The sequence below is a fragment of the Aphelocoma coerulescens genome, chromosome 4, assembly GCF_041296385.1.
Source record: "Aphelocoma coerulescens isolate FSJ_1873_10779 chromosome 4, UR_Acoe_1.0, whole genome shotgun sequence".
NCBI lineage: Eukaryota > Metazoa > Chordata > Aves > Passeriformes > Corvidae > Aphelocoma > Aphelocoma coerulescens.
The window spans coordinates 16,800,443-16,816,289 of NC_091017.1; the positions used below are offsets into that span (position 1 = coordinate 16,800,443).

Sequence of the window (15,847 nt, forward strand, 5' to 3'; positions counted from 1 at the left end):
TCCATATTTGGAGTCCAAAACCACGAAAAAGACAACAACGCTCTCCAGTGTGGTCAAGCTTTTGCAAATTCAATAACTAGACATCTATAGACAAGTGCAAAACTAGAACACTTGGGGAAAACAAACAAGAATAGGTGAATCAGATGAGTATCTGATAACTGATGACATGCTGCAAAAAGTTACTGGTTTACATTAGCAAGTTCAGCAGACCCCTAGACAGAGCCTAAGGAGATTTTTATGTAACTGAGCTGTCTGTGTGTTCCCACCTAATAAGTTTTGAATGTCAGCCAACTCCAACTAAATTTGACAGTGGGGTAGCTATTACAGCTATTCCGTTTCAGCTGTTATCTCTTACCAGTTCCATTAAAAGAAGTGACTGGAAGGGAGGAAAGGCACCCAATTAGTGCCCCCACTAGAGGAAAGGGGCTAGTTAGCATTTTTCTCCTATTAAACATTGCAAGCAGGAAGGAGAAGGACCTAGGAAACAAGATTTTGTTATTCCTGCTCTTGAATAACAACTTAATAATTTTTAAAAATAGCAAATAATTTTCATATACTTTGGAGCTCTACTTTTTATTCTGTGTATGTTATTTAGGAACACGAAAAGCAAATATAGAAGTAAGAACTGTAGGTCTCTTACTGCTTTGTGAGAGCAGTGGGCTCCTGAGCCAGGAGCTGAATGGCGTGAAGTAGTCTGAAGCCTGAAGGTGTGCAGGTGGGGACTTCTTGGGTCCTCCAGCTGTGTGGTAAAACTAAGTTACACTCTGGTTGCTGCAACGTTTGAAAACGTGGCTGCTCAAAGCTTATTCTGTGTTGAGTCATCTTCTTTCTTCCCCAAGTGCTTATTCTGCATATTGCACACCTGTTTTTAACAGGAATAATTTTGATGGCTACAGAAGGGGGGGAAAAAAAAAAAAAGTAGATTGTTTTGGAATAGGCAGAAATTCAAAGCCAGGTTAAATGGGGCTTTGAGCAATGTGGTCAAGTGGAAGGTGCCCTTGCCCATGGCAGGGGGCTGGCACTAGATGAGTCCCAAGGTCCCTTCCAGCCCAGTCCATTCAGTGATTCCATGATACTGCTTAATGAAGCAAAGAATGTGTCACCAGGTTCTTTGGTTTTAATTGGCTCTGTGTGGGACCATTGTGTCAGTGAGGAATATTTGTGGTATAACAATGAATGTAAATATTGCAGTCCTTGCTAAAGGAAATTGAAAGTCTGTGCCACAAACATGCTGCACAAGTGGGTTCTGGGGGGGGGTGATGGTTTAGCAAGTAACAATGTTTGCTCACTCTGCTGCACACCTTGATTTCTATATAACTTGTGTAAATTTATGCATAAGCAGTTAATTATGCATGCTCATAAACTGTCTCCCTCTACAGTAATATGCTTTTGTTCATAAACAGTTAAACATCCTTTTCCTGAAATGGGAGGGATAGTGGTATTTTTAATTATTGTAAATATTGTAAAAAATTGTAATTATTTTAATTATTACTAGCTCTTATTCCCACTGAAGTGAAATGCAAGCTGCCTTCCAAAATGAAGGCCTGCTATATACTGTAAGAGAGTTCTGGCAATATGTAGCAGAGGATTTAGGAGATGAACTGGGGCTGTGTTGGTTGTAGAACATAACTTTCCTGGTCTGTGTTTTGCTTGGTGCTCCCATTTTCCTTTAGTCTTTGATATCTGGGTTTCAGCTACTCAGGCGGAGAGAGTGGTAGGTACAGTCCTGTGTATCATTAGTATGTGAGCAGTAGAGTGAATTTCAGCTGAATAAAAATGAATTCTTTGACTTGCAATTGTGAACGTTTCTAGTTTGCCTTGACAATCCTGTCAAGACAAATTTGAACTTTGTCAGCAATTGTGATTGCTTGTGGGAGAGTTACCAAAAGCCTTTGCTCTAGGTATCAGTCAGTGATTGCAGCCCTCATCTGCTATTTGACCAAAATTTTCCATGGCACTCAGCAGGCTATTACTTGTCATTCTGACATATAATGGAGGAGTATTTTAATTGATTTAAAAGTTAAAATTTATGGTTACTTAATACAGTATAGCTGTATTACATGTCAGCAGTTACACTTGCTGTGAAAATAGAGAAAGGGGAGTTGAAAGGACTTGGGGTTTGGAATATTTTTAAAACACATGCCATTGATTTTACCTTCTACTTCGACAAGCTATCAATAGAGTTTTTATTTAGTTAATGGGAGCAGAGGTTTCCTATTATGTAATTATTGTTGATTTTAAAAGGGATTCTGGAATGTTAACTGTGCATCTAGTTTCTAAAACTGTTTCTTCCAAGATTCAGTAGTACTTCTGCTTGAAATTCTTTGCTTTTGTGCTGAACCTTGAATAACTGCATTTTGGATCTGATGCTGGTTTGTTTCATCACCTAAACTGTTCCTCTGTCATGGTTTCCAGGTGCCCAAAATAGGCAAAATTATACTTAAATCCAAGGGTTATGTGAAATGGAAAATTGTAAGTCATTCTGAAGGCTGTACAGCATGAGTGTGGTCAGTGCATTTGCACACATGCAGGTTATATATATGCTGGAGTTTGAGATCAGATGCTCTGACAATACTGTCTTCCTAATTGCTCTCGTGGGTGCAAGTCTGCAGTGACTTTCTAACTGGTGATGGTGAGTTTAAACCATCTTTTTCTATGTGTCCATTTGAAAACAAGCCCTTTTGCAAGAAAGAGGGGAAGGCTCTATGAAGATGAGTGACTTGCATTTCTCTTCTCTCCACCCTGCCCATTGTTTAACTTACCTGACTTTCTATATTAGGGAGAAGGATGGAAAGAATATCTGCAATCCTCCTACAGGAGTAAGATGGGAAATTGGGCTCTTGAATACTCACTTATGTACCTCTCTTTTGGCTTACACTGCCTGACCCTCCATGTAAATGACAGGCAAGGGAAAACAGAGGAACTTGAAGTGTGCAAATAAATGTGGCAGTTGCAATATCACTGTCACTGGGAGTGAACTTACCTTGGGGTAAATGTAAGAGTAAGGATCTCTGCAAATTGTTGCTGTATAGTGGAGGTGGGACAAGTGGGAGGTGATGTCCCTGTTTGAACTGGAGCTGCTGCTTGCTGTGTCCTCTGCTAATCATCACAATTTTTAAAAGCATATATGGAGCCTGAAAAGGCTGTTTCACCTGTGAAAAAATTCACAGGTTGAGCTGGGATCGTGATTATTGGAGGAGATCCAATTGCAATCTGTTGGTAAGCAACCTGAGAGCCAGAGAGACTGGGAAGGAAAGTGATTCTTTAAGCAAGACAGGATCAGTAAAAATAGATGTGGAAATTCTACCTTCTAGTTTTAGGAAGATGTTTGGTTTGGGCTGTGAGACCAGGAGGGTGGAAAAGGCAACTTTACGAATGACTTCCACATCTATGTACCTAGAGCTGCAAGAGGCCTCTTATTTCATGTATCAAATAATAGTGACGTGCATTAAAACACCATGAACAGGTCGAATTTCCTAAATATGGAAAAACATTAGTGAAAAAGAAGCCATCATTATTTCAAGTAGTGGTTTTAGAAGTGACAGAACATGTTTCAAAATAATGTGACTATTAGTATTTTAAAATATCTGTTAATCAGAGATGGTGGTAAAGTTGGAGTTTGACACTTACTGTGTCATCTGAAGCAAGTGCTAAGCTGGAAACTTCCAGTAAAACGTAAATATCTGTGCCTAACCTTATTAAGGACTATTACTTTTTGATTAGTGAGATCATCATAGGTGAATTATTTATTTTTTCAATGTTCCTTTTACAAATGTGCACAGACCTCCCTGCATCTTGCAAGATACTGAGGTCTGTTCATGTCAGGAATTTCTCTAAAAGACAGACTCATGGGCTTGAGTCTTAGCACTCAGTTCTGTGTTAGTACCTCATACTAAATGATACTGCGAGCTGTCTGTTGCTTTTCATCTCCCCTGTGTCCTGTTTGTGAAGTTTAGAATGGTGTGCAGACCTTCCTACTTGTCTTTTCTGTTCCTGTGTGGTATTTTTAATACAGCAGACGCTGTTGCTGTAATTCCAATACACTTTCAACATCCACACTATTTTTGTCTTGGTGGATGGGGGGGCATAAGGGAGTTAAAAGACCAAGCCCCCCACTCCATTTGCCCCTTAGGTTCTTTCAGATCAAGCAATAATTATACATGTTGCCTTCCTAAGCCTGTGGGATTGCTCTTATGAGTAAAGGTCTGCCATACTGGGGTATTATGTGACAAGTTGGAAAATAGCCTTTGTTCCCATGGTAACCTTTTTTTTGTGCTTTGGTGCATTTTTTCCCTATGGTTTCATGGTTGCTCTGGAGGTTTTTCTATTGTGGTATTTTAATCCCCAGGAGACCGTGGATGGTAGTTCAGTTTACTTTTTGCTATTATGAAATAATTTAATTTTGAAAAAAATTTATTTGATTATGGAACTCTTGTAAACTTTTTATATTGTGGTTAGGGTATTAATGCTGTGGTAGCTTTCTCTGTAAGCATATCATGCACTCAGAAGTTAAAGCAAGCAGTTGGTAATAGGAAAGTATGTCCAACTGGACCAAGTGGCTTCTGTTATAAACTGATATTTTTAATACAGTTTTTCTTTTAGGGCTTTTGGGGCCAAGCCATTGCCAGACATACCAGGTAGATTTTTCTCTGCAACAGAATGACATTTCTTAAAGTCATTAACAGTCAATGCTCTGGTCATTAGTGTCATTTCAGGTTGCTGTAATGAGGGTTTCATAAAATTAGCTTTCAAACAAAGGCAGATACTTTTAGGAGTTGCTTGTTTAGACTCTGAGAAGCACTTCAACAAAAGTTGTTAGCTTTCTTTTGAGAAGAGGAGGCTTTTTAAAGAGATGCTTTTATTACTGGTAGCATCTCCCTGCATTTGCCTTCTATGTATATTTTCCTCCTTCCTTGCTTGTTCAGTTTTCTTTGTCTCAGAAGCCTTCAATAGCAGAGCACTGTAGTAATGCAGTCTTGTCTTGCCTGAAATTCCTCATGGCAATGATTTCCCACTGGTGCCCCCATCAGCAGGTGAGCCTCATGTGAATCATGGCATTTTATGCAGCTTTAAAATGTTTCTGACTGAGAAGGCAGCAGAGCCTCACCAGGTAAACACTACTGTGCCCTGGTAGGAGAGTTACCAGGGTGCAGAATGGCTCACATAGTTTTCAGCAGTGGAAAATGAGATGGTGCTGTGAAAAAATTGGATTTTCAAAGCTGCGTGTCTCCTCCTCCTAGTTATGGCAAGTGAGCAGGTGCAGGAAAAGAAAGAGTTAAACATACTCCCTGCCCCCCTCAAATAGACTTTCAATAATTAACCAGATAATTTTCCAGATAAACTGTTCCTGCCTTATCTTGCTATACATAGCAATTTATAATCAGCAGCACAAACACCAGAATTGCATGCATTTAAACTGCACTAATTCTATAAGTGGGCCAAATATGAAAAGTTAGGGCAGATGCACTGAGGTTTATTGGAGTTCTGTGCCTTCCAAAGCCGAAGGCTTCTTCCTGATAGGAAACTCCCCATCTATGTTAACCATTCCATTTCAATAGATAACTATATCTATGTACTAAAAAACCTGCAGAGCAAGGAAATTTTATTTCCCTAGGGCAGTTGTGTCTTGGTAGGTTGTGACAGTAGTTAGAGGAGAAAAGTGCATTGCAGAAGAAAAGTAGGAGGATGTTATACTTCTCAGATCACTAAATCACTGGGTAAAAATTACATTTATTTCCCTAGGAAATAAGTGCTCCTCAGTTTCAGTCCATCAGAAGACACTTTCACTGATGCTTAAGTTTGTATTTTTCTGTAGTCAACCGATTATGTGGGGGTAAAATTTGGCTTGCTGGCTATAGTTGCTACCAAAATATTTCAGTAGAGAAGGTCAAGGAAAAGTCAAGGTTTACAGCTGGATGGAGGAAGATGCTGAGTCCTGTCAGCATCCACTAAGGTAAATGGGAACTGAAGGAGCATAGCACACTTGCTTCGTTTTGTAAAATCAACATATGCCTTAAGGTTAAGCTAAATACAGGAACCTGTTCACTTAGACTGCGGCACAGAACGCATCAGATTCTATTTGCTGAATAAACATTGGGACTTAAATGCTTTTTTAAAATCCTAAATGCATCTTTTTCGATTTGGTGGGGCTTAGAAAAAAGGTTGGAGCCTTTTCTATTAGTGCATGTCAGAGTTTGCTTGTTATCATAATTAGGATCCTGGTATGAAAGTGCAGTGTGTGACCCTTAGGCATTGCTAAATAAAGTAACTTAAACTGAAAGCTGGAGGTGCTGAGGAAAAACACCATCCAAGTTCTCAGTTTGCTTTTTCTTAACTAAATGCACTTTCCTTCCAATTCCTACATGTTCCATCACACTAAGCATTTCTCAAAAGAGGTGAAGTTTGAACAATTGAAGGGTTTCTGTCTTGGAATACAAAAGCTCTGTGCTTTAAAAAAAAAATAAATAATTGAGACTGACCACTAATTTAAATGTAATGTGACAGCTGCTGAATTCTCTTTGTTGGTGCTTGTTGTTTGGTTGTTTTGGTTTTTAAAATTTCTTTAGAATATACTCTCAAAGAAGGATAAATGTTGCTCTGCCTGCTCTGGGAGTGTTGCTGCTGAGGCTCAGGGGTGGTTGGGTTCCAGCAGTTCTTAGCTCAACCATCCCAAAGTCTCACGTGACTGCCTTCTCCTCCAAAATTCTGATCGTTTCATCTCTGCACCTTTCACTTCTCTCTGCTTTCTTGGTCTGCTGACAAGAAGATTGGTTTATATACTCTGACATTTAAGAAATACCATTTTCCAGTCTGCTAATCTGCTTTATTCAAGTAGTTATAGGAGAGAGCCAGGGTTCCTTCCCACAGTGCAGCTTTTTAAAAATTTGGATTGTACAAGCAGAAACTGACGCTGGTCAAACTTTAGCATTGACAATTAAAATGGGAAGCATGGAGTAAAATCTGGGAAATGATACATGGCACTGGGGCAGGTCATGACTACCATCATTGTAGAGCGGTCAAATAATCTACTGGACAGCTTTTGACCAGTATGACACTTTCTAAAGGAGTAGTAGAGTTATCTTGGGCAGGGAGATTGTTGTTGCTATGTGAACGTGCATAAAAATAATGGAGGCAGTGTGAAGATGAGATGGTTATGCTGTTTTCTATGATGGCTGAGTGGACAATGGATTAAAGAAATTAAGGTACTGGGAGAGCTGCTAAGAGAAGTGAAATACCATTGAAATACCCAGCTCTTCTTTTGGGCCAGAGGAAGGTTAGTTTCAGTATTTCTGTGTGCAAAGTTGACTATCTTCTACTAGTTCCCAGTAGAACATGACTCTAGCTGGACGTTATGCCCCTTCAGAAAGGAGGTGAGAGGGTAGAAGTAAGCTTCTGGCAGCCTTTGCATCTTGAATGTCCTGATTATTCTTCCTCTTACAGTTACTTTTTTTTCTTCTTGTGTAAAAAATATGATTCCATCATCTCAAATTCTTTTTACCTTTGTTTTTCCATACCTTTATTTATTGAGGCATACCCAGGTTCCTTCTGTTTGTTTTACTGCCAGAAAATTTCAGTATGAAAAAGAAAAGTCAATGACGTGGAATTAAAAAGGACTCATCTAGATCTCATAATAATAAAAGCACTTGGAACAAATGACTTTGGAATTCATATTGTGGCTTATGCTTCTTTAGAGTGCTTCATTTTATCATCAGAGAGGCATCGTTTGTTTAAACTGTGCTCCTGTATGACATCTGGTTTGAAAAGCATAATAACCTATATAATCAGCTTTTTAAATGCTGGATTATCTGTGGGTTTATTGACTCTTCTTTACAAAATCTGTTATTTCTAATTAATTCTCCATATAGCTATTACTAAAGCCAACTCTGAGAGACACAAATGAGCTTGATGGCAATGGCTAGTCAAGGTCAGCATTTAACTGCCAGCATTTGCACTGTTAGGGATAATAAATCAGGCTTATTCTTAATCACATACCCTACAACGTGACAAGTGTTACTGGAGCCATTGAAGCAACCGTTTTACAACATTTGGCATTGTTAAACTCTCCATGCTGCCCTTGGCTGTAACAGCATTGTGATAAAATATGTATGCTCTGTTAGATCTCCTTTCTTTGAATCCTGTGGAGCTTTATGTGGGGGTGTGTGTTTGCCTATTCTTGTCTTTGTATTAGAAATAATGAGAAAGGCATGAAAGCAACAACGCCTAGTCAACCTATGGGAGCCACTGGCTTCTGAAAATGGGAATCAGTAGCCAGCTCTATGGCACTATTTCATATTTTTTGTGTTTTCAGTTAGGAGTTTATTTTGAGACTAGCTTGCCACCCACAAGGATTGTCCTGGCTCAACAACAGTCCATTGTGTAAAAGTTTTTTTAAAAACCCTGTTAAATATCAGAGCAATAGGTTTTAGGCTCTGATTTGGTTTTGCGTAAATTCGGTGTTTTCACTTGATCTGAATTTTAAGACTCAAATCTGCTGTGGCCTGTATATGTCATTAGATTTAGCGTGCCATTCAAATAGATATTTGGCACTAGGCTAATTACCCTCCAGGGAGCCAATTGTAAAGTTTCTAATCTTTTTTTATGATACTCATTGTTACATGGACCAACTCTTGGATATTCCAAAAGAGAGAATGACTTGTTACTTAAGTAACTTGGATTGCTGTAACTAAACTTCTTATCTGGAGCAAAAAATCAAACTGAGCTCCAAAAAAAGAGCTAAAATTTAATTAATGTAGTTACCTCTGTTATAATAACTGAATTGAACACTGATATTTTGCTTAAGTGTTACCTGCCTGTAACTTTTCCTACGTGCTAGTTTACATTAGGATTACTTGGTAAAAATTTATGGCATGTTGCTATGGAAAATTAATGCAAAAGGAAATATGTAACTTGGAGCATGCAGGAAAAGCTCTTTCAGTGTGGGGGGTTTAGTGTAGTTTTTCTGCCTGTGCATATTATAGAATAAAAAGCTATAACGATTAATAAAAAGAATTGGTTTAATAAAAGTGATGAATAAAGGAAGTGTTTTTCTATGTCATCAACACTGGATGTCTGGCCTTGAAATAAAGGCCAAGGGGTAGGTTCCTCATCAGTCAGATCTTGTTCACTATGGTTACTAAGAAAGGGGTGACAGCCTGAAAGAAGAGAGATTTAGGAGGAAAAGGTGTAACCATCTGTGTGTGCCTTGTTGGGAAAGAAATGCTTCCATGGAGAGAATGAGTTATCCTGAGGTTTAGCTTGTGATCTGAGCATATTTTTGGGCTCAGCCTTTTATTATTTGCACCACTTTGCCTTTGTGTGAGGTATTACGACAGCATTTTGAATTGGCAAATACTCTCGTATAGCATGGGTGAAAGAGAACATAAGAGATTTTAAAAACAAGCCAAACATTGTTCATTTAAGACAATCATAGCCAGAGCTGGCATGAGTTGGAGGAGATTGAAGTACCAACAGTGAATATCAATGTTATTTTTGCAGTAAAGTATTTGGGAACAGCTCCATGTTTGATACTTCTATTAAGAATGAAAATGCCTCATTTGTGTTTTAACATATTCCACTTTTAAACGGAATAAAAGAAGGAGTTAATTCAATTTAATTCCAGAATGTTAAGCTTCCACCTGTGATGCTGTGGCTGAGTAGCTGAATACATACTTCATATTCAGGCTGTACCTTTCAGTTGTATTCAAGTCTTCAGTGGAGAGGAGCCCTGCATAAAATATGCTATAGATTGCGTCTTAGGTAGGCATTTAATAATAGCCGTGGATCAACTGGTGTCTTAATGTGTCTTTGCTGGCTTTTTTTTACCTAATAATTCTGTGAAAGTGCAATTTTGTAGGGTAGCTTGTATCTAAAAAAAGGCTCTCCCACCTTCTGCAAATCCTACATGACAATTTATTTTCAACTAAAAATAATACATAATTGCATATATATATATGCAGTATGTATATATAGAGAAGCATGTGCATGCGTATATATATAAAAATAAAAATCATGCACACTGCTGTGATACCCTGGAAACCTCCATTTTTCTACAGGAAAAGCTCTCTAATGAAAGTATCTCTTTTTTAGATATTAAAAGAAAAGTACACTGACCTTTTCCAGGGTAGAAAGACTAGGAAAGTTTTTGCCGGTCGCATGAAGAAATGGGAACAAGCAGCATCAAAATTACAAATCACCTGAGACATTTTGGCCTTCCATCAGAATTGAAGAGTTTCCCTTCTCAGGGGAAAATACTGGTGTTTGCAGTGAAAGAAAGAAATTTTCAAGGCTAGTTTTCCAGGTTATTGACATTTTCTCTAGAAAGCAGACACCTTTCGAAGAATTTTGTTTAATGGGAGGCCTAATTTTTTTCATGCAGTATGGAACATGCTACAGGGAGAGGGTCCAGTTCTTTGCCTTAACACATCAGAGCTCAATACCAGCACAGCCTTGGCAAATCCTGGAAAAGTTACTTTTCCTTAGGGTAAATTAATGCAGCATGTGCAGGTATGACTGTGACTGGAGCACGCAGAACTTATTTTAACATAGATTTGGTGAGGCTTTCTCTCTTAACAGATGAGCTAATGCCATCACCTAGCAATTATCAAGTAGTGTGATGTTATGTAATGAAAGTATAAATAGCACAAGGACTAAAACTAGTAAATCTAACAGACTAGCGAGCAGACAAGAACAGGAATACTATTTGGAACATTTTGGTTAACATCTGAACACTGTCATTTAGGCAGATGTTTAGATTTGATGTTGCAGTAAAGCTGTAGGCCAGGAGAGCTGCGGTCCTTCATTTGGAGTGACATTCGAGCTGTGCCCCCTGGATGAATCATTTGGCCTCTGCATACCTCTTTAGAGGAAGGTAGAAATTTGGAAAAAGGCAAAGGGTTTATACTTAGAATTTCTTAAGCAAGCTCATTATCTTGTGTTTGAATTAAGACTACCTGTGGACTTCGTTTCCCGGTGGCTGATGGACAAATAGCCCGTGACCTGCAGTTTGAACGACCTGATCATTTCCCCGCTGTTACGAAGTCTTTCAGGGTTGTTTTTGCAGTTGTTTGGCAGCATTCACAGAGATAATGTGTAAGAAATCCAAGAGTTTACATTTACCTGGAGAGGAGGGGCTGTGTGGAAGGAGAGACTCCCTTCAGCCCCGTGGAGACATGGGAGGGATCCAAAGTTTTCATCTCCCTCATGGAGAAGGAATCCTTCCAGGATCTGGCGTGTTTCTCCAAGCATGCCCATTACATTAGGGTGGCATTTTCAGTTCCTGATGGAGGAAGGGAGGGAGGAAACTCACAGGATCAGGAAATATGACTTGTTTTTGAAAAGCACTGTCTTTGAGAGTTGCCAGTGGAAAAGGTGCCCTGTAGTTTAAGACAGAGGTAGATGATTGAAGTAGGGCTTGCAGGTGCATCTGTCTGCAAACCTTCAGGATGGTCTGAACCTCCAGTGCTGCTTTTCTGGCACCTACAGGCATATGGGAGCATCTTCTGCACTTGCAGAATGTATATAGGCTTCAAAACTACATCAGAAGTAAGCTGCTAAATTACAGGAATATTAGAAATACGCTCATGGACTACTGCAGTGGTAAACAGGAGCACAGATGGGAGTACATACCATTTTGCTGCATTACTTCATAAAATAGCCTTAGAGGTTTCCTTACAGGTATTCCTTAGCTGTGAAGGCTTCAAACAAATAAAGAAACAGAAAAAAAAATTATAGCTGCCAGGTTGCTGCCAGAGTGGTTTGTTAGTCTGTTTGGTTTTTATTTTCAGTTTTAATCATCTGCTACCGATAAATTCTACTGCCCTTGTGGTAACTTCTCACATTAACATTGATATATTATGGGTGGTTTAAAACAGACAATAAAAATATTGCACTTACTAATTAAAGCAATTCATGTATTCAGCCAGGCACTGCCAGAAAGAGTTGTGGTTTCCTAATTGTTAGGTGCCTTGAGCAATATACCTGTTATAAATTCTTAATTGAACTTTGTATTATGGCTGGTGTGATTTGAAATATTCATAGCTGTTTTGTTTTGTTTAATTGTTTTCACTCCAGCTCTTCATTGAGAAGTGTATCAACTGGATCTTCAAGACCTTCCAAAGTGTGTTTGGTGTGTGGAGATGAGGCATCTGGATGTCATTATGGGGTGGTTACATGTGGCAGCTGTAAAGTTTTCTTCAAGAGAGCAGTAGAAGGTAAGAAAATAGAAAACAAAAAATATCGACACAAAACGACAAAATCTATTCTTTGTTTTTTTAAGAAATATATGTACACACATATAATGTTTCCTATGTGGTTTTGGCTGTTGGTACAATTCTGTGTTGTTAATATGAAAAAAAGATGTTGAGTGACCTTTACAGACTTTTTAAGCAACTTCTTCAAGTGGCAAAAAGGTTTTTAATGTCTGATAATAAGAGTTCATGACATGAAAAGGGCATAAATACCATATAGGTTTTTGAAAGTCTTTGCTGATGAGTAAATGTTCTTGCAACCACAGATGAAGTAGGAGATAGCTACTTACTGATTTATCTTCATGAAAAAAACCTAGAAGGAAAAAAAAATAGGCTCTTAATATGGTGTCCAGCTTGTGCACTGAGAAGAGTGAGGCAGTGTGAGATGTGATTAATTTGTTCTGTGATCATTAAATCTACTTCTGATGGCAATAAGGATTTAGCTCTCTGTTAAATAGACCTGGAGGGCTTGTGCGTCATTGAAGTCAAGACTTCGTGTAATATCTATCAATCTATTTATCTATCTATCATCAAAAGTGTCAATCTAATTGAAATTAACTTCCCAAAGTTATAAGGACATGGAAAAGGTTTCCCCTTGCTGAAAACATTTTCCCTTACAGTTGTGCAGTAGCTGCCCTTGATGTCCTCATACCCCAACTTCTTCTTGAGAATTCAGTTGCTTGATGTGGTACGTGAACAGGAAAACCTTCCTTTTTTTGGCTGAGTGATTTCCTCCATGTGCTTCCACACCACATCATGGATGGCTCTTCAGACATCCATATCTGAGCTGCCCCCTGAATCAGGAGGAGATATTTTTTGGTTGGGTGGTGGTGGTGGTGAGGCTTTCCATATACCTGCACATACTGTGTGAAGTGACAGCACCTTTTGTTGTCTTCCTTCCTCCTTTCCTGCCTCCCAGGAAAGCTTCTTCTCCAGTCTTGAATCATTGTAATTTCAAAGTACTATTTGTCTACATTTACGTCTCTTTCTTTTGCAACATAATAGGATGGATGTTCCCATCCAGCTGTACAGGAATTTATGAAAAATTACTAAGGAGTCCCTTTAGGAGTTAACAGAGTAGCAAGACTGTGTTTTCAAGCCTCAGAAGCCATTAGGAAAAGATTACTCTCTGATCAGGCATAGAAATACATTTTAAAACGTAATTAAAACTGATCAGTAATTACTGAAAGTTTGCAAGTTAAGCAAAAAAAAAAAAAAAAAAATGAAAGAGAAAGCTGCCCTGTCATCCCTAAAAATGTGATGTGTTTTAAATTAGCTTAAAATACATTTTTTAGAATTATTATAGGAACATACATGTACCTACCAGTGGTATGTGAGCGCTGTCTAGACTTCTTGGTATGCACATGACTGAGCTCTTGATGTTACCAGTAGCATTGTTGTTAGGCAAACACTGAGATTGTCTTGGCTTGCACTTTTTTTTATGTATTGTAGAGTACTAGCCCCAAAAGGACATAGTAAAACCTAATACACATATTGGCTTTCAAACATCCTGGCACTATCCTTATAAATAAGTTTGTGTAGGTAGTTTTGTAATAAGAGGCTTCTTGTAGTCATCATAAATTTTTCAGTTGGGAAAATGAACCAATAAAACACCCTCTTCTGAGGTTTCCTATTTGAAATAATTGAAACAATTAAATATTTGTGGCTTGTGGACACACACATTTCTGTCATCATCCATTAAATATTCCTCAGTGGATGATGTCCCTGCTCTTTTCAAGGACCTTCAAGGGTCCTCTCCAACTCAGCCATTCTATCAGTCTATGAAGTGGGGAGACAAATTGGGTCAAAAAGCATGGAAACAGAGAAAAGAGGGATTTGGAGAGAGGGAACTCTGCACACCACCCGGCTCTTTGGGTCTTGGCTGGAATTGCTAACGTTGTCAGCACACCTTGAACAGCCTTTGAGTGCCAATTCCTTTGTGCTCCTCTGAAATACTACAAAACCAGAGGGATTATAACAGAAAATAACAGCTGTATTGGAACTTAAAACCAAGAAACTGAGAAGAACAGAGAGACTAAAGTTTGCATTTCAAATTATAAATCTGATAATTGTATTCCCAGTTAATTGTGTCTTGGAACTTGTAGGAAATATCTAATGGATTTATGAGAAGGAGAGCTGTAGACCAAAAAAAGTATTAAAATGGGTTTATTGGTGAAATTTCAAGAGTAATTTTAGATGGCATTAAATCCAAGGCTGTAAATTATTCAAGTACCAGTTTTATTATCAGGTAGGCATGGATGTTTTGCTGACTAACTTGATGAACAGGAGGCTGGCATGAAGAAACGTGATTTTGTCATTAACATAAATTTGATCTGCCTTGCAAACACTAAAACTCCTTAGACTGTGAAAGTGTTGCTTAATGGCATCACAGCAAAAGTTAAGGTATATACATTTAGAATACATTTTTACAGAGGTTAATTTTATTGTATGGGTTTTTTCCTCAATTACAGATATGGCTAATCATAAAGTTTCATTTGAACTTGAATTTATGATCAAAATAGAGTCATATGCTGAAAATACACTGTACTGTGAGGGAACCTAAAGCACCTGGCCAGGCTTGTCTTCCTTTTTTCCACTGAAGCAGCTTTCTCTGAGGAGAGTAACAGGCTTGAAGTCAGAAATCACAGCTGTTCTTGCCTATGCTTTGCATTTTCAGTCTTCATTTGTTCAAGTTCCAGACAAGTATGAGGTAATCTCTCCTAAATCAAAATTTATATTGTTTCTTAAGTTGCTAATCTTTTATTCTTCCTTTGGCTTGGAACGAAGGAAAAAGGAAGGCATTTTTTCATCTCCATATGGTGCTAAAGACTACGGCAAAAATGACCATTTTCTTCCAGTTATTTTGCATATTCGCTTGGAGATTCTTGGCTACTTAAAATGGGAGCATTAAAAAAAATTATATTGTATCAGTTATAGGGAAGCTTGTTCTTTTTTAAAAATACAAAGGTTAACATCAGATTCTGTTGTTGATCTCTGTTCCAGGAGGTTCACCTTAAAGCTAGTTCTTCAATTTTAAGTCTAAAAAATAGATTTCTCTTCACCTCTGAGGTAGAAACACAGGCACAACAACAGAAGTTTCTAGGGTTGCAGGGTTTTTTTTCCTCACCTGAACTTTTGCCAATTTAGAGTGGAGGGGTAATTTGGTTGAAGGAAAATTTTGAGTCTGATCTGATCCTTCCTGGATGTAGCAAACCTGCTGTGCCCCCTCAGTGAGCAGCGTAGGAACAAAGAAATCCTACCTGTTTTTTCAGAAACAGGTACTCTTCCTATGCAATGTAAGGGAAAGAACTTTCCAAGGCTTTATAAGCCCTGGTAGAAGATAAACTAAAACCTCTGTGTGTGCTTCCCTTGTTTTTTTGTTTGGATTGTTTTGTTTTTTTTTTTTTTCATTTCAGTTGAAGTGGAAAAGTTATCAAGATAAGAGAAATGCTAACATACATAACTCTTGAATAATTTGCTTAATTAGCATAACTTTTTATAGAATGCTACTGTGAACAGGGGAGTTCACCTTATTGATAATTTAAAAAAGCAGTATTTTTTATGCTGTATGAAACTGGAATTGATACATAACAGCCGTTTTG

General features: G+C 38.2%; 1 protein-coding gene across 6 annotated transcripts in view; it reads left to right on the top strand.

Moving 5' to 3' along the window:
- Positions 1-15,847, top strand: part of NR3C2 (nuclear receptor subfamily 3 group C member 2) — a 191,560-nt gene that overhangs the window by 99,013 nt on the left and 76,700 nt on the right. For all 6 annotated transcript variants that reach the window (XM_069012828.1, XM_069012827.1, XM_069012829.1 and 3 more), the window contains one exon: positions 12,070-12,209. In XM_069012828.1, coding sequence (XP_068868929.1) covers positions 12,070-12,209 — 140 coding nt within the window. The remainder of the gene's footprint in view (positions 1-12,069; positions 12,210-15,847) is intronic.